The sequence below is a fragment of the Squalius cephalus genome (genome assembly GCF_949319135.1).
Source record: "Squalius cephalus genome assembly, chromosome: 3".
Classification (NCBI taxonomy): Eukaryota; Metazoa; Chordata; class Actinopteri; order Cypriniformes; family Leuciscidae; genus Squalius; species Squalius cephalus.
Genome location: NC_137124.1, coordinates 34,377,721 through 34,403,727, shown reverse-complemented (window position 1 = coordinate 34,403,727; position 26,007 = coordinate 34,377,721). Strand labels below are relative to the sequence as shown.

The following is a 26,007-nucleotide window of genomic DNA, read 5'->3' as shown; positions in this document are numbered from 1 at the left end:
TCACTAGAACGGATTACTATAAAATAGATTGGAGTGTGTGTGCCCACTGTAAATAACAAATAATATTCTCAAACAGTACATTTTGTTTTCTGAACTATGTTAAGACGTTAATAGTGACTGCAGGTCATTTTTTAAATTAAAGTCTTGTGTTCATAACCAACACTTAATTTACAGATTGTTCTCAAAAAGTGTCCAACATTCAGGTTGAATGTCACAAGCCATTTACGTACATACTGTAATACCTTTATCAGCAACATGCATAATACATAAGCATAAGTAGCCTTTTCCATTTAGCCTCAAACTGACTCCATTTGTTTCAGTCACTGTGTAATTATGGGTTTTTTATACTGGAGCCCTGTTGCTGCAACAATAATCAAAAATAGATCTGAGTGGGTCTACAGGGCCTTGGCAAGAGCCGTGGTTATCTATTGTGTTCTCAACTTTACTGCCAAATATCATGCTACATGCTCTTTAATAAGAAAAAGAAAAGAGTCCCGGCATAAGAAACGGATCTCAAGGCCTACCGTGGGATTTATTTCTAGGTAGTAGAGACAGAGTAGTTAAAGAAACTTTACTGTGTCTTTCTTTGGGGGAATGTGGGGATTACGGAGACAAATAGAAGGCAGAGACTGTGTGAGAAAAGTAGGTATTGTCTGAGTGTGTTCGTGTGTGTACATACAGCAAAGACGATCTGACACAGAGTGGTAGTTGATGGGAGAAGCCCTGGTGATTACTGATGCATGTTATTGCTGAAGGTCACCAGCAGGCAATTCACTCTAACTGATGAACTCCCATTTATTGATCTGTTGAGCCCCTGCAGCGGGTGGATGAGGGAAGCCTACGAGAACACATGCTGAGCCTCCGGGGATGCGGTTCCACTGTGCAGCCATGAGAACATGATATCATGCTGCTGTGTATGTGTTAGCTTATCAAAGCTGCTCTATTTCAGTTTACTACTATGGAAAGAGTAAATCTAAAGAGAGGGTGGAGTCTCAGGGTGAAGGGAAATATGGCAAGAAAGGCTATTACTTATTACCATTCTTTTTTTCTCTTAAAGTCACCATTAGATAAAAAAGGACAGTTCTTTTTTTTATGGAATATTGCATATTATTCATCTGTGCAGATATTTTTTTTTAAGTCATGTGCTCTCTAAATCTTTAGTCAGAATAATCTTCCCTCTCTATTGCAACAACTTCTCTTCTCTTCTCTGATGACGTGTTTACTGGCACGAGAGCGGGACAGCCTGTCACTCACATGACATCCCGGCAATAGCAATCAACAATCAATTCCCAAAGGATAAAATCAAGTCCCGCCCTACTTTTTTTCTTGTCCGAGAAGCCGTTTCACTGGGATATACGCCAAAATGTTCTTTAGAATATCAATACAAATTGTTATTTTAACTGTTGGGTACTTTGTGGAACCAAAATGGTTTTTCAGCAAAGAGTGTATTACTGGTGTTCATATTTGAACAAACCCTTAGCCATACTCGGACACCTAATTCGTCAAGTACCACTTCAACTCATTCAACGCTCTATATTACGGTTTGTTCTTCTTTTTTCATAACATATTGGTTTCTACTATTCCCATTGCTTGCAGACATTTTATTCACACACGCAACTTAGTAACCTTACATTTTTTTTAGTTGTGTGTCAAGTTGAGAAATCTCTTATGGGCGAGTGTTGTTTTTCTCTGCAAATGACAAGAACTCTGCTTGTTTACTTGCTTCAGAGACTCGAACGTTGTTGACTCATTCATGTTAATGTGTTTTTGCACAGAACACTGACTGAATCGTGCTAGCCTAACTTTAGCCTATCTTTGATTAGTTGTGCTCATGTAGGTTTCCATGGTTTCCTTTGCACCAATTTATGAGAGAGGTTTGCCGTATGTTTTAATGATTAGAAAGTTGATTTTTAGGGGAATTTGAAGTGCCTTTTGACATTAGAGCTTCATCATTTTCAGACTAGATGATTTTGACCTCCCTAAATAATTACAAGCCAGGAGAGTAGAGACTTCAAGTCTCTCATTCACTGATCATGCTAGTCCAAGTTTTTTGGGATTCATCTATTAATAAATTAAAAAAAAAAAAAAAAAAAAATTAAATTCATAGATAATTCTGGTGCTGAGCATATTTTTAAATTTTAAATGTATTATTCAGTTTAGGTTTTAAAATTTCATGTGGCTTGACTCTTGACTTAACTGAAAATCTTTACATTAGGTCACCTTTTATGTAACTTTTTAAAGATTCAGATGTCTACAAATAATTTATATACACAAACACGACACATGCTTTAAACTAGATATTTCTTCCCTTTTAGAAGATTTGTCCTTTTCTTTGTAGTGGATCGTCTAATATGTCATTGACGGTGGTGATGATCTAGTTTATGGACTAGCATGTTTACCAGCAGAATTTTCCAGGATGAAGCTGGTTGTTCGAAGAAGTCTTGCTGGTTTAGATAGTTGAGAAGCCTGGTGGGGACACTAGCACAGAAGCATCCCATGCTGGCCACACAACATGCCATGCTAGTCTTTAAATCAGGTTTGACCTTGGCCATCAGAGTTCTTGAGTTCCTTTCTCACTGTGTATGCAAAAACAACTTCTTTTTGTATTCGGCTACAGGTTTTGTCTTCCTCGAAAGTTCTGCCGGTGACTCACAATTGCATTAGCCGCCGTGTGGCATTTTACACATGTCTGTGTGTGTTCATCTCAGCGCAAGGCAATTACGGCAAGATGAAATATTCATCGGGTCCCCGGACGCTCTCCCCTGCGCCCTCGAGTCCGGTGTGAGGGTGTTGATTGCGTCTGCGGTCGTCCTCTCCTGTGATACAACATCAATGGCATGTTGTGAAAGTGGCGCAAGATGCCATTTGGGCTTTAACGACATACATATAAAAGAGATCCAGAGACCTGTCATGTCTTTATATCCCCTCTGCCCCATGTGTAAACCTTCAGGGAAATCAACAGTTTGATATGCAGAGCCATGCTGAAAAATGTATGGGGGTAATAAAGGCATGCACAGGCATGGCATTTAGCCAAATAAGGTTTCTGCCCGTGTCAGCCTTTGAGCGTAGTGACAGTCTTTTATCGTTGATATGACAAAAAGCCATTGTGGGGGATTCGACTCTGATCTGGCCTTGTTTGTGTTTATGTATGTTCTCTGACATTTACTTTGCGACATGAAAAGTGCCCCTGGTTGTCACATTATGGATACCAGGGGGCTTTAGATAGAGAATTCTCATTTTGCCGAAATGAAACTCACGCTGGGACCAGCCTTTTATCATCTAAGTGCTTTTTAGGTTGATGTACTTTTTATGCGTGTTGACAGAATTTCTTTTCTCTCTTCTCTCTTTTTACTCTCGCTCCAGGCCTCGTGAAGCTGGGAATCCACTGTGTCACATGTCAGAAAGTTGCCATAAAAATTGTTAACCGGGAGAAACTCAGCGAATCTGTGTTGATGAAGGTAAGATTGTGCTGTTTTTTTAATGTACTTCATGCGATGACTTAAGTAAACCAGCCTGTCTCTCTGTGCTGAATTATAATGGAATTGAAAGTTGTCAATTAAAGATGGCTGCTTGTACTAAATCTGTCACTTACATTACAATTACATTGTGGTGGGTGAGTTTGAGGATTTGCATTTATTTAGACTCACAAAGCTTATTCTGTCACAATGCTATATATATATATATATATATATATATATATATATATATATATATATATATATATATATATATATATATATATATATATCTTGCTGAAAGGGAGAGTTAGCACAATTTCTGTCCTAATTATGCAAAGGTTCTTGCTACAGCAACAAAACATGAAAGAGTCTTTGGAGTACAAACAGGCTGCTGTCACTGTTGTGCTGAACTGCCGTCAGTGGATTGTTTGAGTATATGAAAGGATTACCCTGAATGCTTTTACCCATCTTCAGTAGTGTGTAAGGAGTGGCAATGAGATACATAGACCTACTATCAGACTGGACATTGATTAGCAGGAGTTCAGTTAAGGTTATCTCTAATCGTTCATTATCCGATTATGTTCTAGTTCTTATGAAAGTGGCACGTTATACATAGCTCATCATATGTAAAGTTCCCTCTCTGTGTTTGTTGAAAGCCAAATGTTGGAGAGAAATTCAGGTTCAGGTTACTTTATTTTATACCCGTAGGTAAATTAGGTTTCAGTGAATAAGTTCAGGCTGTTTCTCATGCATATTATAGACAATACAATAGACAACACTATAAACAAATATAAACCCATTACTTCATATTATTACTATTCATATGATTAATCACTGCAGGGACAAAGCTGTTCTTATACCATTTTGTGCACTAAGAATGAATTTCCGCCAAGAGCATTATCTGAAAAGAGTCAGGAAATGCCACGGATGTGGCTGCAAAATTTGGGTTGTTTACACTGATTGCATGTTTCATGGGGCAATTTGTGACAAGGAAAATATATAAATGGACAACGTCATGCTAATTGATCTTATGTGTTAGGACATATCTCAGGGCTGTTGAAAAATGAACTGAATGAATGAATGTCTTTCTTAAGTCTAATTGTCTTCAATAGAGTGTTTTTTTTTTTTTTTGCTGGACAAATATGGTGGTCACATACCCACGTTTTTATTATAACATTATCTGAAAGTCAGCAGTTTTTCTTTGCTTTACAGAGTGAATAATTGTCAAACTGCTACTGTGGTGCAAAAATGACAAGATGCACCTAAGATACTCCTGATTTTGCCATTTTGCTTTATAAATTCATAGAGCTTTAACATAAAAATACTGCAGATCACCTCAACTTTTGACCCAATCAACATGATTTCCTCTCAGTGTCCATCCAGCATCATATGGATTTCATTAAATGGTTAATGGCTCATTAACTCCTGGTGGATTGTGGGGCAGCAGTAATTTAGACGAGCTGATTGGTTCCTCATTGTAATTGGATGTGAGATAGAGCTTTACAGTCATCCGGTCCCAGATCCCCCTGCTCACACATAGGTGTTTGGACTGCGAGGGAAATTGCTTCTCTGCAGGAAATAAACCTAGGCCTTATGGGAGTCTGATTGTGGAGGCATGCTTTTGTGCTTCTCATTGTCATACTTTACTTTCCTCACCAAGCTGTATAATTTCAGAAACAAACAGATGCTGTCTGATCCTAACGCAAATTCAGAGTAAATCCGCCTCCATGACTGATAGTTAGTCGCGTCCTCTGAAGGTCACATAACCCATTGCATTGTATCTCCTGCTTATTTTAGCTTCTCTCAGGGGTTGTTGTCGTGGCAACCTAACATGATTGGCTTGAGGAGGGACGTGGGGGAGAAAATGATATGCTTGTAGGAAAAACAGCTTCAGATGTTGCACGCCTCCTTCAGTGTATCTGAGATTTTTTGAGCGGCGGGGATCGACAGTGGAGGCAAAAGAGCGAAACAACAACCTGCGGTTCTTGCGCACTTCCCAAAGTCATGACTAATCTTCTCTTCTCATTTCCCATGATTCCATTCATTGGCTTTAACTAGACTTCATTTTGGATAGTCTCCCAGTCATTGGCTGCGATGTTCCCCCTGGAGTTCATCTTTGCCACAGTCATGAAGTAATAAATAAACAATAATGACTTCATTAGCATAATTTTAGACAGTCGGCAGGAGGTCACCTGTCATTCTGTTGTTTTTCTTCTTCTCTTTCCTCAGCCTCCAGCGAACCCCTCGTTGTCTGGCATTTGCATAGCGTGGAGCCGGTGTGCAGCTGTCAGTGTGTTGAAAAGCATGTGTGTCTGTATGTTGAAAGCAGGGGTTCGGTACTTCCTGTCAGTGTGTGCTTGCTGGGACACAGTAAAAGTAAGAGCGTGCATGTTTGTAAGCAGAGCCCAGGGTGAGCGTGTCAGGTTTTATTTGTGTGTGCAGTATCCTGAGTGTCTGTTAGTGCACTGCAAAGAAAGATGTTCTTACTTAGAATTTTTGTCTTGTTTCCAGTCCAAATATCAGAAAAATTCTTAAATCAAAATGCATTTACTAAAGATGTAAAATGCCATAAGATATTATGTCTTGTTTTCTGGGGAAATAAATCAAAATGAAGTGAGTTTTTGCTTAAAACGAGCACAATTATCTGTCCTTGGGGTAAGAAAAATAATCTTGTTTCTGTTTGAATTAAGATTATTTTTCTTATCCTCACTTAATTTTGATTAATTCCCCCGGAAAACAAGACACAATATCTTATCTAATTTGACTTTTTAAAATAACTTTTAGATATTTGGACTGGAAACCAGACAAAAATACTAAGTAAAAAAAGCATTTTTTGCAGTGTGTGTGTGTGTTCATGTCTACTCCCAGGGAGAGGCGGCGTTGTGAGTTAGGTCGTGGCACGCACAGAACAGAAGCCTGGCATTTGAGAACATGCTCCTCGCAGAGAACTCCACGGCCCCTGCCTGGCCCCTCCTGAACTAATGAAGTCGTCTCTGACATTTTCAGACATGAAAAGAAAAGCTCTTTGACTTACTTTGCGGTCACACTAATGAGGGTTATGTCAGGAGGTGACCTCGGCCTACTTTACCTCAGAGAATGTGCCTTAGATGCCTCACAGCAGCATTTTCTTTAAGGGGAAGATGTTGGTATGTGTGCACATTCATTATATCGCATAGGTGATGTTTTTAAATAAATGAATTTGATGAAAAACAGAGCTCTTTAAAAGCGTATTCCATTGTGTCTCCACTCCAGTCTGGTGCCATTTTGTGGAAAAGCTGTTTTAAAATGCTAAATAGTGTGCTTATCTTTCAGTTTCCCTTGAGGCAGGCCACTCAAAACTATTTATGACAAACCATGCATTAAACATCAGTCCCTCCTAATGAATGACTGCCTCTTGACACTGCAGGGTGGATCCCAGTAAACATTTCAGAAAGGTATCACTCTTTGGTTTAATCAAGTCTTGGGTGGTTAATGGTAAATGGCCCTAGGGATGGTGGGAGTGAAAGTTTCTCTCAGCGTGCGGTGTCGAATCCAGACAGGTCCCGAGGGGAAAGCTAACATTTCTGAAACCAAGCCCAGTGTTGCCCAGGAGATTGGCTGCTGAGGAGAAGGAGGGACATGTTGCACCCCTGCAGAGAAGAGATTACTCAAGCTGTGGATGAGTGCCAGTGTGCACACTATATGTTATGCAGTGACAGTGGAAAAGAACTTTAACTATATATTGAACTTAACTGTATTTTAAAGGAGGAGTGTGTGATTTCTGCAGCTCTAGCAGCACCAAACATTTTCAGTGTTTAAAAAAAAAAGAAGAAAAAAAGGATACTTTAGATCAGGCGTGTCCAATCCTGCTCCTGGAGGGCCACTATCCTGCAGAATATAACTCCAACTTGCCTCAACAAGCCTGCGTGGAAGAATCTAGTATGCCTAGTAAGACCTTGATTGGTTGGATTGGACAGTGGATTGACTTGATTGGACAGTGGTTTGGACACCCCTTCTTTAGATCGTCTTTGTCAACTTTGGAACAATCTTCTACGACATCTATGAAAATTCATCCTTTCAGATATTCAAACCATCTCACTGGTTTATCTCACTTTTTCTGATATTTCTAGTTCCTAACTCTGCCCCGATTCTCACTTCATATCTGTCTTGGTGTTTGTTGTTTCCTTTTTAAAGCGATCTTGAGGTCCTGAAATGCTATAATGACAAATTATTATTATTACTATTATTACATATTATAAATGTATTACATTTTCTGCAGATGTGGCAACACATTACTGATTCGGTTTGTATTTTTCAGTACATTCTTACAGATGCCGTATGACTGTCATCACTTTTGCAATTTTGACAAACCCTCATCTATGTTTGCCAGTTAGAAAACATTGGTGTCAAATCAGTAGAATTACAGAAAACCAAACATTTACATTTGCAAAGCATAAACAATGATGTACAAGATCAACAAATGTAAAACGTTCAGTGCAGCACTGGCTTGAATAGACAAGAGACTGTTAAATGTCAAATGTCCCTCATTAGTCCCCAGGCCAGCGGGACGTCTTTATATTTGAGACTTTATTTCTAACCTCTCCTGATCATGGAGCGCTGGGTTTGAGCTCTTGCTGACCTGAAGTACTTTAGTGTTTGTGTGTTGCTGACGCTTTGCTGAGTGATATATGGAGTCAGCTCTTCACACCGATGCTCCAGAAGAGCTGATGAACTGTGACGCTCTACGCAGAGACACAGCTCCACATCTGGGTATGACTTATCCGGTTCTGCCCCCCGCGGTGTTCGCTCCATCCATGATCTCTCAGTCAAATGAACCACTGCCTCTCTAATGGTGCTGCACTGAAGTGATTTAAGATGGTGTTTGTTTAATCCGCATTCACTGGCACTTTAGTCTAGGAAAAGAGAGATAGATGAAGGTCTTAATGATGCGATCACTGAGGCAGTGACGAGGCGCAGCGCAGAGATCTCAAAGCAGAATACAATTCATGTTTGCTTGAGCTCTGAGGATTTTTTTTAATGTTATTGTTCAAAAAGTTTGGAGTCAGTGACATTTTTTTTTAAAGAAATTAATACTTTTATTCAGCAATTCAACTGATCAAATGTGACAAAAAAGACATTTACTGAATAATGTTACCAAAACTTCGATTTCGAATAAATGCTTTTCTTTTGAATTTTCTATTCATCAATCATCAAAGAATCTAAAAAAAACAATTATAACTGTTTCTACAATAATATTAAGAGGCACAAAATTCATGATAAGAAATGTTTCTTGAGCACCAATTAGCTTATTGGAGTGATTTCAGAAGGATCATGTGACACTGAAAATTCAGCTTTACCATCACGGGAATACATTTGATAATATATTTATAAAGGCAATTATTGTAAATTGTATAAATACAATAAATGCTGCTATCAATAAATGCTGCCTTGGTGAGCATAAGAAACCTCTTTCAAAAACATTAAGCAATCTTAGACTCTGAACTTTTGAACAGTGTATCAGTATTTGCTGTATTGCAGTATTTTATATTGCTGTATTGAGTTCCATGTTTTAAGATGACATTTAGTTCAAAATAGTAAACAAATGCATTTTGTTTAAAAGCATTATTTAACAAAATTATTACATTATTACAGCCCTAATTATTTCAAAATGAAATATATTTTATATACAATGAAACGTATGCTCCCTATATAATATAGACAGCAGCCCAGCTTCTGTTCTTGTAATGATAGAGAAAATGCAGAAAGGGAATATGGCAAGGAGGGAATAAAAGATGAAATTTGCAGTCCAGCACAGAGGCAGAAATAGAGGCAGATTGAATGGCTGATGAATGATGGCTGACCCTAATCTTGTTATCCTGCCATTGATGACAGCAGTGTCATTTTCTCTCTATACGTTTCTCTCTTTTCTCCTCTAAATGATTATGGATCATTCATCTTCTCCTGCGCTCTGCGGGTAGATTGTTGTGTTTGCGAGGGAGATGTTTCTCTCACCGCGTGCACAGAGTGGGACACAAAACAAAATAAATGGCTGTCACGCGCTTCCCTCTGGCCCGGTGCATCTTCATCTAATTTGCATATATAACTCTTTGAAGATGCCAAGCTGATTTTATAAGGTTTGAGTTTATTGATGACCCAAACGAGCACTGTATTGTTAGTAGCTCTTATACTATGTTCAGTTACAATACCTCTCTCCTGTGTCACTTTAATACATGGAGTGTGGAAAATCTTTTGGAGTGTGACCAAAATAACCACATTCATGCATTTCAGTTTATGATACTGAGTACATTTGAGTGCATTTGTAGCTGTATTACTTCGTTTAATTCAGCCTTCAAGATTAAAGGGATAGTTCACCCAAAAAAAATTATTGTCATCATTTACTCACCCTCGTGTCATGACTTTCTTTATTATGTGGAACACAAAATATATTTTTTTAAGAATTGTCTCAATACCATAATTCTTAAAAAAGTAGAAGCAAAGTCATACAGGATTGAAATGACACAAGGGTGAGTAAATACACATAATGTAAAATTTGTCATTAAGTCATCCTCATGATGTTCGAAATCCATGTTCTTTTTTTTTCTGAAGAACTGTTTGACATAAATGTGTAGTAATACTCCTACACTAAAGTATATATTTCGATCTTTCCTCTATTCCATGTGCACTTCCTTCTCAAATGATTAAGCTGCAACTTTGACCCCAAGTCTCAGCACTTCACTGGAGGTCTTCTTGCTTGAACTACCACATATACTGTATAGTTATTTTGTTCAATCCACAGCATGGTATGTGCAAGCTTGAGTGATGTTGCTCTGGCACAGTGTGAAAGTCATCAAGCTGTTCAGAATAGTGTTTGAGAGCTGGTCATTTGCTACAGCAACAGATGGACATTTGATTTACACTTGGGTCTCTAATTTATTTGATTCACCTCAACATTGAATAGACTTATGTTTCAATGAAGATATGTGGGTTGACTCAATGTGAATTCAGTTTTTCATCAAACTCAAGATGAATCATTTGGATTTGTGATAAGACATGAGCTAATTAATATACAGTTTATCTTTTTCAGTATGACATGCTCTCAAAAGATTTATTTCTATACGTATATGTATGCCATTTTTGTGATGTATATGCTGTCTATCTCGGGCTCTGGGTGCTTTTATCTATATTGAGCCTTTCAATCATACTGGAGTGAGGAATCGGTACATGTTGTTGATTACTTTTCATTAATCATTGTTTATTTTTTAAAGCACACATTGCAGGAACGATCCAACTGTCCTGAAGAAACTTGTTCAAGTTTAAAATTGTGATAGAGTAGTAGTGTGATATTGATTCTTCCTATTAAAAAGGCAGCATTGGTTTTGTCCATCCTTGTTAGTCAGCACATGATATGTCGGGGATCATGATATCCACATGATATCCAGTCAGCAGTAGTTTAGATTTTTTTAAACATGGTTTAATTTGATTGTAGACTTAATTTTATGATAGGATTTATCAAGTTACTTACCAAATAAATAAATAAATAAATAAATTGAAAATGCCATGCAGTGTTGTCTGGGACCACTGTCAATGGTCCGTTATAAAGTTTTAATTATAGAAAAAAAAAAAAAATTGACCTCATAATTCTTTCCAGTGTTCCAGAGAGGCATGTAATAATGTATAGTTGTAATACAGTAGATGTAATAATGTTATTTGTGAACGGCTTCTATTAGTTGTGTGGGTGTGATTACTTAAGGATGATTTTGGTCTTTGAGCTTTAGAACTGAATGTTCAGCTCTATATAAGCCTTTGTCATTTCTTTCACTTCTCTAAAATCTTAATTGCTGTAAAAATGTCAGAGCATAATAGAGCCTCTCTTATATTATCAGCCAGCTTTTAAGGACAGTTCACAGTGTTGGATAGAATTTTTTTTTTTTTTTTGAAGTCACTTTTGCTCACCAAGACTGATTTAAAAAAAAAAGAATACAGTATAAACGGTAACATTGCAAAATATTATTACAATTTAACTGTTTTCTTGTTGTCTTTAGTGTCACATGATCTTTCAAAAGTCATTCATGAAACATTTCTTCTTATTATCAGTGTTGAAAACAGTTGTCCTGTCTGATATTTTTATGGAAACCGTAATAATTTTTTTTTTTTTATGATTCTTTGATGAATAGAAAGCTAAAAACCTGCATTTATTTAAAATGGAAATCGTTTAAATGATTATATATATCTGTACTTTCACTTTTGATCAATCAAATGCATCCTTGCTGATTAAAAGTATTAATTTCTTTCTAAAATTGTTTTAATGGTAGTGTATATATATTGCTTATAAGAGTTAACTGCATATAAGGGACAGTTTAAAATGCATAGATAAAAGTGCATTGTTTATGTCAAATTTATGAAACATGTTTAATGTTTTAGCTCACAATCATGTTTTTCCACAATCTTATCCCCCTCCGTCTGACACTGGGTGCATCAGCTTTGACTGATCATTTGATCAAACAGAGAAGGCCCTGAGGAATCAGGAAGTAGAAGATAAAGGAACGCCGTTACCTTTTCATTTGGTCCCTGGAGTGACCTTTAACCCTCTTTCCTTCCTTGCCAAAGTCATTACGGCTGAACTGAGACAGGAGCAGTAGAGAAAATGTCCATTATGTGAGATTTATAACTGTGGTCCATGTCCATTGCTGCCTACAATGACAGATAAATCAATTGACGTGGACACCTGTGTTCCATGATTATGATTGCACAGACGCCCTGAGAGGATGTGAAGGTGAAAGATGTCTTTGTGACGTTAACTAGCAGATCTGTCTACTTAAAAAATGGTTTCACACCTGTCTACATAAAAAACTGGTTTTAGTTTTATAGCCTAATAACAGATTGCTGACCTTTCTTGAAAGGTTACCATTAGCGCTCTGTTTTAAAGAAAGTTTAAGGGGTCGATGCTTAGGACTTAGGAATGATCTGAAAAATGATTATAAACCATATCAGCCTGGCTTATGAATACTTATTATATGCCATAATATAATAATAATTAATTTTCTGAGCAAAAAAGTTGGTCTTAGCGATTATGCGTTTGCCAGCTTGTTTCAGTGCTGTTAAGTGAAACCATTACAATATTTTTTGTTAATTAAAATAAAGCTGAAACAAAATATTAGATGAAAATAATTTAACTTTGAAAATTTGAATTAAAATTGGAAATGAAAAAAAAAAAACTATAAAATAAGTTGAAGTATTAAAATTAAGACTGAAATAAAAATAAATCAAGCTAAATAGAAACATTTTAAAAAAAATGACAATAGCACATGACAGAATCACTAAAATATAAAAATAAAAGTTAATTAAAAATATTATTCAATATTATAAAAGTATATAAATAATACTAAAATAACACTGGCTTGTTTGACTTTCCTTCGATGCAGCTGTGTGGCAGAATCTTGTGCTTGGCCTTAAAACGGTCATTTTCTGCAGCCACCTACATTTTTTTTCCTCACACTGCAGCCAAGCAAAACAAAGCTCTTAAAACATAATGATTCTTGCCCGAAAAGTGGGGCGTGATGCAATCCCCCCCGGTTATAATGGCTGCTATTCCCCCTGGTGTATAGTATAGAGTAAGTTTCCAACATATTGTACCACAGGTAAGCAATGATTTATGGGATATTTAAGCACTTCTTCAGCACTGCAGATTCTCTGAGCCAGAATGGAGTCAGTGGGCAGTTTTTCCTTCATAAAATAAATCTGTGCTTCACCACACAGTGCAAAACTGTGACTAGCACTGCGCCATTGAACTATTGATTTAAATACAGCATGTGTGGTAGTGATTGGTGAGCGAGATCAAGCTGCCTCTCCAGGATGAGTGAGTGATGCAAAAGATAGATCATAATTACTTTTCTCTATGAGCACAGGAGTGTTTTAGCGTGTGTGTGCCCGCTCACGGCAGGATGAAAATAATGGCTTCTGTCATAAATCTATATCCAGAAAACTGTACTCAGGTTTAACATTGCCATATCTGCAAGAATACACACTTTTTCTTGTTTCACTCATCAGTGCGCAATTGAAGGTTTTCCACCCCCCTATATATAATCTCATACATCAATATCCAAAGGAACAAAAAGAGAGGACTAAACAGATTTGCCGTATCACTCTTTGTCTTGGGAAATGGCTGCATTCTTCCTAACATGTTCTTCTGTAGAAAGAAACTAAAGCTGGAGGGTTAAAATCAGGACAATGAGATGCCGACAGTGTATTTTTGAGTTTGCGAAGAAGAGCCTCTGTGGACAGAAGTTTTTGATCAATTAAAACACACTCCTTTCGTATTTAAATCAATGTTTTTCACATTTATTCCTCTCTGAGCCCAGGGCAACTAATTTCTGGAAGGTCAAAAGGCATCAAAGCAGTTGTTTATTGAGGCTAGACGCTCTTAAAGCACCCAATATTCCTATGCAAATGTGCGTGCATAAATTTGAATTCATGACAAGCAGTGTTTCTTGTTTTGACATTGGCCTGTAAGATATAATTTGCAAAGTTTACTTAAGGGAAACAACAACATTACAAAAAGCAGAATGTGCATGGAGGTGATGTTTGCTGTTTAGTTTGAGGCTTATGAAATTCCCCTCTACGGATTCACAGGAACTCTATCAGGAAGTCATCTTCGGTGGACCCAGCAAACGGTTCCTTCCCGTATAGATCCTCCAGCCCATCATCCCAAAGTCTGCCTCACTGCACTCTATTTCCAAATCCAATTTCTCGATAGCAGACATGCTAATCACACGCCTCTAAAATGTGTTTCCTGAAGCAATTTAGGGGTGAAATTCAACCTTTCACTCATAAATATTCAGACTCTGTTGTTTATGTGGCCTTAGAGCAAGTTGTGTTTTATTTCTAACACTTGTGCTTCATGTGTGGCTTTAAGGCAGAAGAACATTGTGAGACCAAACATTGCGTGTGTGTCCTGGGTCAAGAAGCAGATCGGCTGCGAACAGGACGAGGCTTTGTACTGAGCGGAGAGCTGCGGTTATCTGCTCGGTCCAGACGAGAGGACAGAGCAAGACCAACAGGATTGCGCGCAGGAACATTTTGCTTGTTCAAACTTGAGGCCGAAATCTGTGGCTGAGATCTCTTGGATGTCAGCAGTGCTGGTTTAGTAGGTCACTCAGGTGCCTCTTTAGACTGGAAGTGTTTGGAATGATGGGATGAGGTGTGAGGCACAGCCACTGTGCCATGTTTACGGTTTACTTATATTTACTGTTACAAGTCTGCTTTCACACTACCAAACCATTAACATCAAGATATCTGGGACAATTTATTTGAAATATTAACTAACAAATATTAAATATTAAAAACAAAAATAAGCACGTTTTGTTTCAAATAAATTTGTGATTAAAGGTATAGTTCACCCAAAAATGAAAATTCTGTCATCATTTACTCACCCTCATGTCCTTTCAAAACACTAAGACATTTGTTTACTTCGGGACACAAATTAAGATATTTTCAATGTAATCTGAGAGATTTCTGTCCCTCCGTTGACAGCTACGCAACTAGCAGTTTGTACTACGAAAAGTTTGTAAAGAGATCGTAAAACTAATCTATATGAATTGAGCAGTTTAGTCCTAATTTTCTGAAGAGACACGATATTATGAATAGTATTAATAAGAGAGGCTCTATTATGCTCTGGCACTTTTACCGCAATTTAGATTTTTTAGAAGTGAAAGAAATGACAAAGGCTTATACAGAGCTGAACATTCAGTTCTAAAGCTCAAAGACCAAAATCCTTAAGTAATCACACCCACACAACTAATAGAAGCCGTTCACAAATAACATTATTACATCTACTGTATTACAACTATACATTATTACATGCCTCTCTGGAACACTGGAAAGAATTATGAGTATTTAGTCATAAACAGAAGCTCAATCGTACCTGCTTGATGCATGAGAACAAACCTCTTTCAGAAGCTCAGACGGGCTGTGTAACACACATGAATGAACCTCATTGGTTCTTGCAGGAGCTCAAACATGCAGCATTAAACCCACAAGAGAATGAACCTCATTGGTTCTCGCACAAGTCACATGTCAAGCGAACTTGCTTGAGCTTCCATTTACCACACCTGATGTGTGCGTTGATGAATGTTTAAATTCAATCTGTCCATCATATAAAGCAATCGTGTCTCTTCAGAAAATTTGGACTAAACCGCTCATCTGGATTAGTTTTACAATCTCTTTATGAACTTTTTGATTCGTCAAAGTGTTAGTTGCGTAGATTGTCAAAGGAGGGACAGAAAGCTCTCAGATGTCTCAGAGGTTTTACGGGTTTGGAACGACGTGATTGTGAGTAAATTATGACTAAGGTGAACTAACCCTTTAAATTATTCAGTTGTGTCCACTCATATCCTGAATGTATGTGGTTGGATGTTTTAGGAAACCTTTGGAAATAATAAACTCATTGGAAAAACGTGATTCTACCTACATTTTGTATGCAATTAACTGCAGTTTCCATCTGAACTGACCACTAGTGACAGTGACACTTTTCACACAAATTATGATTACAGATGCAGATTATCAATTTTAAAAGACATTTTTGCTTGGTTTCTTGCACAATGATATATTAAGACCTCAGTGCACAATTTGTAAATGAATACGGTTCATTTAGACGTTTACATCACATAATCAGCTCCGAATGTATGTATGTATGGCTTTTTTGACATTCTAAACTGCTCAGTAGTTCACCTGGTACAGTGTTGCACTTGCAATGCAGAGCCCTTGGTTTGAGTCCCACGAAACAAAAAATGCATTTTAACTTGCTTCTACAAGTTTAAGCTATTTTATTATGACATGATAAAATAAAATAGTTAAAATGGCATGTTTACTTTAGCAAATGCATTTTTATCTCACATTTGACGTAGGGCAGGGTTTAGTGCAGTGTAGTGCACATTATTTTCAAAAGTCATTAATGTGAGCATTAACCTTAAAGGTCTCTAAGCGATGTCACGTGTTTTTTAGGCCGAAACATTTTTTGTCACATACAGTAAACCCGCTAGCTGCCTGTCCCCTGAACACACTGTAAAAAAACACGGTCTCTGTAGACAGCCCATGCTCCACAAACGGCAACAAAAACAAACTGGCCCAACCTGGACCACGAAACATAACAAACAGTGTTCCAGCCAATAACCAACAAGAATGATTTGGTGGTGGGGGTTGGGGGGTTAGTGCACGTGCACATGAAGAGGGGTGTGGGGAGTGGAGGAGAGATGTCCTAGACAACGGCAACGACTAACGTTAGAATTATATTCTCTTGAATTTTGATATGGCCGACACACGACCAAAGAGACGACGTTCCGATGAACAAATAGTAAAGAAGAGGGAAAAAGGAGAAGGAACGTGCGAAGTCCTGAATTTACACGGAAGGGAGACGGAGAGGACAGGATGAGGAGGAGGGAGGGTCGAGCTAGCCTCCGTTTTGTTTGACAATACTTCTAGGGCTGCAGCTATCGATTCTTTTTGTAATCGATTAATCTAGCACTTAATTGATCGATTAATCGGATACATTTTTTTTGGGTGTTTTTAAACAACCAAACAAATAATGCATAACGAAAATGATGTGGCTGTAAAATTATCAAGCATTTGGCTTTTATTTCTCTCAAAAAAAAAAAAGAGGTATTTATTCCAACTCCAACATTTGGCTTCAAAACTAAGCCCTATTTATTGCAATTTTTACCCATTTAGTGTTTATAAGTGCCAGTGCCAACAATTATATAACAATACAGTTAAGTCAACTTACTGTAAAACATGTATAACATGTAAAACTACTGTATGAATACAAACTTAAATAGTAAAGGCCATTTGGCCTTAGTTTTGTCTTCTTAATACAAAAAAAGGATTGCATTTAACTGCAATTTAACTTCAAATTGCATGCGTTGGAGACACCTACACAAAGTGTAGCTTTGAAAAGGGGAGTGTTTTATTGCAAATATGCATTTTGTTAAATAGAAAAATAACAGCATTTTGTTTTTCACATAGGCTAGTTGAAGTATAGCACGTTTTGTAGTATTATATTTTTTGTTAATTGAAAATGTTCTATCCTCAATTACTTTGGTAGCCGATTAGGCCTATAATGTCTTCGCCAAAAGTACGAGTGGATTTGGAGAAGCAGGCGGGGGAGTTTCATTTTTTGTTGTTGTCTGTAACTATTTGGCAGACGTGACATACAAACAAGGTCTCGCAATGACTGCAATACAATATTTGTTCCTCCATGACGTCCCGGTGTGTACAGTGAATGCATGCTGAAATTATTGTTGCGTGGCTACATAAAAGTTTAAGCATATATGATGCATTGCCGCAACGGATTGAAGCGCGTGTCCGAGTGAAAGATAGTGTGGCGTGTGCGTGAGCCACACGAGAAAACACTGTATCGGTGCCACTGATCGCAGCGGCAACAAGCACTTTGATCACTTGATTTAAAAAACACATTTCAGTGACATGATGGGTTTTAACTTCATTCAGGAGATTTTGGGTAACTGCACAACTGACAGATGACTTTGAACGCACCGCTAACGGTGTGTGTGTCTGTAACCATAGCGACAAAACGACCAACTTTCGGACCCTGCACTTAAGCCTATAATTTCGTTTTTAAAAATTTACGACGGGACGACTGCGAAAAAATTTAGATTTTGAAACGTGGGGGGGACAAGTATAATGGCTCCTACGCGAATGCTTAGGCTACGTTACCTTGTTTCAGCGACGCTTGGTGAAACAGCATGGAGTGGATGTTTTCGTTTCAGATGCTGAATCATTAAAGTCGTAGGCTACTGTTGTGGTATGTCAGGTCTACTTTGCAGTAGACACATTGCACCTTGTTCTCTTCCTTTTTATGTATGTAATGATCCCAAACTTTCAAGATTCTCTGCGTTTATCTTTACTCTCCGCCATCGCGCCAACTAAATTCAAAATGTATCACGCGCTATGGTGTGCTTCCTGAACATTGAACAACGGTCTGTGTGAAACAATCAGATCCCTGCGTGTATAAGCGCGTCATAGGAATTTAACGAGGCTTCGAGGCCGAGTTTTTGCCTCGAGGAATTTTTGTAATCGAGTAAATCGAGTAACTCGATGAATCGTTTCAGCCCTAAATACTTCGAACGTCAACAAGAAGTGACGTCACCCAACATCGCTTAGAGCATCTTTAATCTCACTGGACATTTAATTTCCGAACTGCTGTGATATGTAAGAACCAACTTAATGACACATTGCCAGATTCACTTTAACCTGTTTCGGATAAAACTTAACACACTTTAACACTTATCCTAACCCTAAGCACCACTCATTAGTTAGACATTTCACTTCGAAAGTGTTGTGAATTGTGCAAGAAGCAGCATCATTTTGCTGAAATGTCACCACAGACACTTTTTTTTCTCCCCAGTGAGCCTGGGTTGGAAATAATCATTATATTTGAAATTTGGTTCTGTTAGTGGCACAGAAATTCTACCTTTAATTGTGTATTACATTGTCCTCTTTCCCTGTTGTTCTCCTTTCCTACTTTCCCACTGAGCTTTCTCTCATTTGCTATCCAGCCATTTTCAGACCTACTCACACCTGATGGATCCGATTTGAGCCACAGCTGCTGGTTGGTCGCGTAGATGGATTGGCTATCACCGAGGGATGGCAATTGTGTTTAATATCCACCGATATCCTGTACGGTGTGTCTCTGGAGGTATTAGCTAAGCCATGATATGCCTCCCAGCGCTCCTAGTCTAAGCCTTCAGTGAGACGTTAAGGTCTGCTGCTTTAACCCCCTCCTCCCCCCTCGTGCTCAAGTGTCTGTTTCCACATGTGTTTGAGTTAATTAGTAACAAAGCCACAGCAGCTCCCGGAGGAACGCCGCTACAGAACAACCTCCATCTTTATTAAAGAAACGCGATTTGAGTGCTTTCCTTCCGCTTTTTTGTGTTTTTTTAATGGTTTATTTAATCTGCTACTCTTCCATTCCTCTAATTGGGAAGTTGGTGTGTTGTGAGGGAGCTTGAGGAATTAAGATGGATTGGAGGAAAAAAGGCATCAATGATAAATAGATCAGGGAACTGCCAGAAGGAGAGGTGACGGCGTGTCTTGTGTAAAGTCGCGCTCACGCTGACAACTGTTAAACCCTCGAGGTCAGCAAGTCTCTGTGCTCTTGGCTGATTATAGGTGTTCCAACATGACTGCTGTATCCAAATGTTTCAGGTGGGGCATCACTATGTGCATTTACAATGGCAGTAGCATCTTGTCGCTGCTCATTTTGTAGGGATGCACCAATATGGACATTTTGTCTGTCTCTCTGTCTGTTTGAATTTTGTTAGACTGCTCACCTAAAAAATCCAGAGCTTTAAATAATGAAATTGCTTTTAAATCATATTTTATAAAAGTTAAATGGATTAAGTTAATTTATGTGATGTGATTTTGAATGCTCACTTGAAAATTTCAGAACTCTACTTTCTATTAAAACCCAATGTGTGTCTGTGTGTGACAAAATGTGTCACAAAACATTTTTTTGGTCCCAATGAGGAAACAAGCTTTTAAATCATACAGAATGACCTTTTTTGAAAATGTAAAAATGTTTTTTGTGATGACTAGTTTTAGGGGTAGGGTTAGTGTAGGGGGATAGAAGAATATACAGTTTGTACAGTAAAAAACCATTACGCCTATGGAATGTCCCCATAAAACATGGAAACCCAACATGGAAACTGTGTGTGTGTGTGTGTGTGTGTGTGTGTGTGTGTGTGTGTGTGTGTGTGTGTGTGCTTTTTTAACCTAGATAGTGAGGACCGTGTGTGTGTGTGTGTGATGCTTGTGTGTGTGTGTGCTTGCGTGTGTGTCAGGGCTGCCCGGCTAGTGGGCACTGGAGAGTTTGGACGGAACAGTCAAAACCCACATACTCTTGAGACAAACACCTCCTCTTCCAACTCATCATCACTTCATGAGCTCTTTACACACACACACAATTTTGCAAATAGCCATTGTTTCAAACACCTATAGACACAAGTAGCACATAACCAAATATTTTAACCACCACAAACAGACAGCTGTGTGGTTAAATGTGCTATTATTGGGTAAAATCTGATTGCTCTCCAATACATGGGAGTTGTGTCCCAGTCCCAGTCCCAGCTGTGAGAACATGAGCTCGGTCTGCCTTCATTCATTTGCTGTGTGTTGTGTGACCATCCCCACAAGTGCAGTTTTATTAACATGCATCAACACACCATCTGTAACCTGAAATCAAACAATAATTGAGCATAATAAATGATGTTAAATCCATTAACAAAGGCAGAGGTTGAAAGTTGTTTGTTTAGGGCGTTGAATTATACACTGTTGAATATGCTGATTTAAATTGCAATGTCTTAATTAAATCTGAATTGCAAAAGAAAAAAAGGTACTCTGCAAGCCTTTCTAACACACACACACACACACACACACACACACACACACACACACACACACACACACACACACACACACACACACACACACACACACACACACACACACACACACACACACACACACACACTTTAACACATTTATTTTGCTCTTCCATTTGCTCTTTCAATATCCGGGATTCATTTTTCCCTCTCTACTCAAAACCAGTCAAGAAATGAGGTCTCTTTCTTGTCTAAAGCCTTCCGTGTTATCAATTGAAACCAAATACATCAATGCCATTAATGTCTCTGACTTGTGGCCATTTAACCTTGTAATTTTATGTCATACCCAAACTGAAATCTTTCTCTCCAGGGAAATTAATCACTTGATAATCACTTTTGTTGGCAAGAAAGATGCTATTACAGTGGTGCTAATTGTTAAACATGGAAACGCAATGAAAAAGGGCACTGAGGTGAACCGGCCTCCTCTTTTATAATGAGGAATGATGCAGATCACTGCTCGGCTCCTATCCGTCCGCATAATCAGATGAGTGTGTGTGTATTTTTATTGGATCATTAAAATCATAACAAATACCCGGTGTGTTGCCGCTGTCTTTGTTTATTTGACTTGCTGTAAGTGTTAACTCTGTATTAGAGTTGGATTTAACTCATCTGGATTCAGACAGGATTACTGGGGCTTGTTGATAAGATGAAGTCTCCATTATCCTGTGATCACAAGTGCTGTTTGGCAGAGATCTGACTTGCAGGTAAATGTTGTGTGTTTGGATTTCCCTCCTCCTGTCTGTGCCAGCATAGCTTTTCACCTGCCACAGATGGATGTGTGTGTGTGAGCCTAAATGCTTACGTGTGTGTGCGCGCGGGGGTCACGTTTTGCCTGCATTGTGATGGCCAAATGTCCCCACGATTGTAGTAAAACCTGAAACAACCTACACTGATTAGAAAAGAGGCTTAATGCTTAATGAACATATAAATAGTTTCTTAAAGGGATAGTTCACAATTCTGCCAACATTTACTCACATTGTTGGATATACAAAAATACACGAGGATATACAAAAACCTTTTTTGTCCATGCAATGAAAGACAGTGGGGTCCAATGTTGTTATTGGACAATTACCTAACTACCCTTACCTTATAAATAATACTAAAATTAATGTTCCAGTTCCTCACAATATCTTCTTGTGAAGAATGATCATGTAAAAATTCAGAAAGGATTTTAAGGGTCTGGGGATTGAAAATATCTTTTGCTCATTCAAAAGCAGTAGAAGTCAATGAAAAGTCCTTGTAGAAAAGCAAATGTGTGTATGTTTGCAACTTACCCAACCTGTTCAATCAATCACTTATACTCACACACTTGAGTTCTGTCATTGTTCCTTATTTGATTGGGGTTTACCGCTTACTTAGAAGAGGTCCTGTTATTCAAAGGGCTAATACTGGAAGAGTATATTCCACCTGATTGTACAGAGTCTGTTCCATTTAATTATAAGTGATCATTAAGCATTTTTCGCCTTTGCGCTCGATTCGAGCACACATTAATTTAGGGTCTCTGCAGGGAAGATGCTTCATAAGCACTTTGTTCATTCCAAATTGGCATGGACACATAATGCAGGTGAGACTTGCTGGGATAGCACAGGGAATAATCAAAGTCTCTGCCAGGAGCAGAAACAAGCATCCTGCCCCCTGAATGATTACAGTGATTGTGTAAACCCAATGAGAAAGACCATGTTCTGTGATAGATCAGGGAGAAGGTCTGTCTCTCTCTTTCTGTGTAGTTCATGAAAGCAGAGCTCAAAGCCATCTGCTAAATAAAGAAAAAACACGTAAAAGAGAGAACGTGAAAATGAGAGAGACATGTTGAGAGAGGGTTGCCATGACAGGGATTTATATATAAGGCAGTCAGTGAGACCGCGATGTAGATTAAAGAGGGAAATATTTCATTATTTATTTAGTTTTTCTTGCTCTTTTGCAGAAGTCCAGGTGAAAGACCTTTGAAGAACTGGGGCTTTGATGGTGATAAATTGACATCTCTCTCTCTCTCTCTCTTTCTTTACTTGGGTCGGCCGTGTTCTGGTTTTGGAGTGACATAAGAGATGTGGGGAAGAAAGGCTACAGCCTCATGGTTAGAGAGATAGTGTGTGTATCAGGGTGATGGAGCCCAAAGAAAGATCTGTGTGTCTGTGTTTGCTTTCACATGCCGGTCTGTGCTTTTGAATATAACTCCGTCTGTAATCGTATCAGATTGTTTTGATGGTGTTTATGTACCCTACCAGTCAAAAGTCTGGTGTCATTTGACTCGGTTTATGTTTCTCATGATCTTACGTTTTGCCCTGAAGGCTTGAATTAAGTTTAGCAGAGAAATAAACTGTGCCTGTGGATTTCTTTTCGGCAAAACGTATGATTTTATATTACATCCATCCATCCATTCTCCAAAGCGTTTGTCCCGTGTAGCGTTGCGGGAATACTGGAGCCTATCCCAGCCAGGACTCAGGATGGTTATTAGAGTTAACTGCAACTGAAACTAAAACCAATTAAAAAAACATACATTTTTGTTACGTGAAATAAAATAAATGTTAAATGAAAGGATTTTATTTAATTTCATTTTTAAATATTTTATTTGCAATGGACTAATTTAAACAATTTGTGGAAAAAAACAAAAACATTAACAAGTGTCCATAATACATGGGACCTCCTTCAATATTATTAAAATGTATTCCAGGTGCATATTTGGTGTATAATGAAGTTGGTTAAATCTTTGGCAATACATTAGTTTGAGGACTAATTTACACTATTACCTAGCATGCATATTACTAGCATATTGGCTGTTTATTAGTACCTATAAAGCACATATTAATGCCTTATTCTGCGTGACCCTATTTTTCATCCCTTAATTCTACCCCATACCTAAACTTAACAACTACCTAACTAATTAGGACTTTGAGGCAAAAGTTGTAGTTAATAGTGAATATGTGTTCCCTAAACTAAAGCATGACCAAATCTTTTCATAAATGTGAAAAATAGTAATAATAAAGGAAGGAGTAGGTTTGTGAACAAAATTTGACCTGTACTGTAAACTGTTAACATGAAGAGGGCAAGACAGGGTGTTATTTACCTGAACAGCGACTGTGTGGGCTGGAAAAGTACATGATTCTTTACTACAAAAAGACAAATTCTGATTCTTTGCATCCATCTATCCTGACCAAAATGTCTTTCATAATTCTGTTTATAACACCTCGGCTGAGTACAAAGGAAAGCTGATTAAATGTAATGGGATTGTGGTTCGCTTAGACACTGTACAAGGTTAGTCTCTGAGCAGGTGTGTGATGGGAGACTTCATGCAGCGTCAAATTCTGCAATGTAACTTTCATTAGTGTGGGATTATCCATATTAGCTGTTCCCATATTCCCACCGATAATGTAGCCTAATTATTTCTGGTGCTCCCTCAAAGCGACAAGAGATGGATTTTCCTGCAGCGGCAAGAGTGCACGCTCCCTAAAACAACACTTCGACACTTTGGTGAACGACTGTATGCTCGCTAATTACCACTTCCCAATATAATGTGGGAATGTTCATGACAACTATGATGATGCTTCACCTTGTCATGCTACTGTATGCCTTTCTAAAGACTAATGCAATTAGAGTCTTGTCCACTTACAATTCATCTGAACTCTTCATCATAGGCATCTTATAATGAGGCGCTTGGACTGGTGTATTTCTGCAGCTATTGTCTTCTTGTTTATTTTCTTGCCAAAGTGTGATTAATGGGTTAACCACTTAATGAAAGTGGTGGGATGCTAATTAGGCATGGCTTGGCAAGATAATACCATACAACATCATTTTGCTAGCACAGACTAACCAAAGGTTGTTATCGTAAATGTCTCCTTGTGTTTCACTCTAACCTCATGCTACTGTGTATAAAACTAATCGTTTTTGATCTCTGTGTCTCTACAGGTAGAGAGAGAAATAGCTATTCTGAAGCTCATAGAACACCCACATGTTTTGAAGTTGCATGATGTCTACGAAAATAAGAAATATTTGTGAGTATACACCACTTTTGTTTATCCATGCACCATGCAATGTATGAGCTGAGTGTGTATCAGTGCCTGGTAAACTCTGTATCTGTACGGAAGAGCAGAGGCTCTGATATCCCTGGATATGTGCTCGCGCTCCAGTGGCTGGGCTTAATGTAGTTTTCAATAATTGAAAAAGGAGCCACCATAGATGCAGCTGAGGAATTTGTTTTCTTAATATTCAGATGACACAGATGTATGGCCCGCACACTCGTAAAGTATTTGCCTATGAACATTTTTACACACAACAAATCAAGTATGAATCCATCCTTAATTTAAATCACGCTGACAGGTAATCGCATGAGAAAATCCTTTAATCGACTAATAAATCAGACGTCTGCCGTGTCAGTGAGTGTGTTTGTATGTGTGTACAAATGTGAATGGGAGTCTGCATGTATCTCATGAATACATGAATGCATGAGTATGACATAAATGTGTTTGCCCATCAGACAGGACGATTGCAGGAAGATATTTCGCAAACATGTACACATTCACTCAAATGCAATACAGTCTGAGACTATATTGAAAATGTTGGCCTTTTTTTCCATTTAAATCTAAAGGTGAGCAGAATTTTGTGGGGAATTTTAAACATTATGGTGTGAAGGTGAAGTTGTTAAAAGTTGCTAATCAAATTATGTAATTATTCATTTTGGCTTTTACTCAAATTGTTGTGTTGATAATATAGTTTGTAATGGACAATTTTTTTAAAATAGTAGCGTTTTCACTATAGTGGTCTCAGTGGACTCCCTCCTCTGTACACAACCATTCAAAAGTTTGGGGTCAGTATTTTTTTTATTTCTATTATTTAGCAAGGATGCATTAAATTGATCAAAAGTTACAATAAAGTATTTTAAATTGTTACAGAAAATATTTATTTCAAATAAATACTGTTCTTTTGAACTGTATAGTCAGTATCACAGTCTCCAAAAAAAGCAGCACAACTATAATTCTTTACTTTTATACATCAAAATATCAAAATTGTGTTTTACATATGGAGGGGGGAATCATGGATGATGCGACAGCAGCCATATTGCGCCACCACTCACTATTTTCAACATTGATAATAATAAATGTTTCTTGAGCACCAAATCAGCGTAT

General features: G+C 38.0%; 1 protein-coding gene across 10 annotated transcripts in view; it reads left to right on the top strand.

Moving 5' to 3' along the window:
- Nucleotides 1–26,007, top strand: part of brsk2b (BR serine/threonine kinase 2b) — a 128,433-nt gene that overhangs the window by 62,125 nt on the left and 40,301 nt on the right. For all 10 annotated transcript variants that reach the window (XM_079865080.1, XM_079865081.1, XM_079865086.1 and 7 more), the window contains exons 2-3: nucleotides 3,364–3,458; nucleotides 24,791–24,876. In XM_079865080.1, the coding sequence (XP_079721206.1) occupies nucleotides 3,364–3,458; nucleotides 24,791–24,876 (181 nt within the window). The remainder of the gene's footprint in view (nucleotides 1–3,363; nucleotides 3,459–24,790; nucleotides 24,877–26,007) is intronic.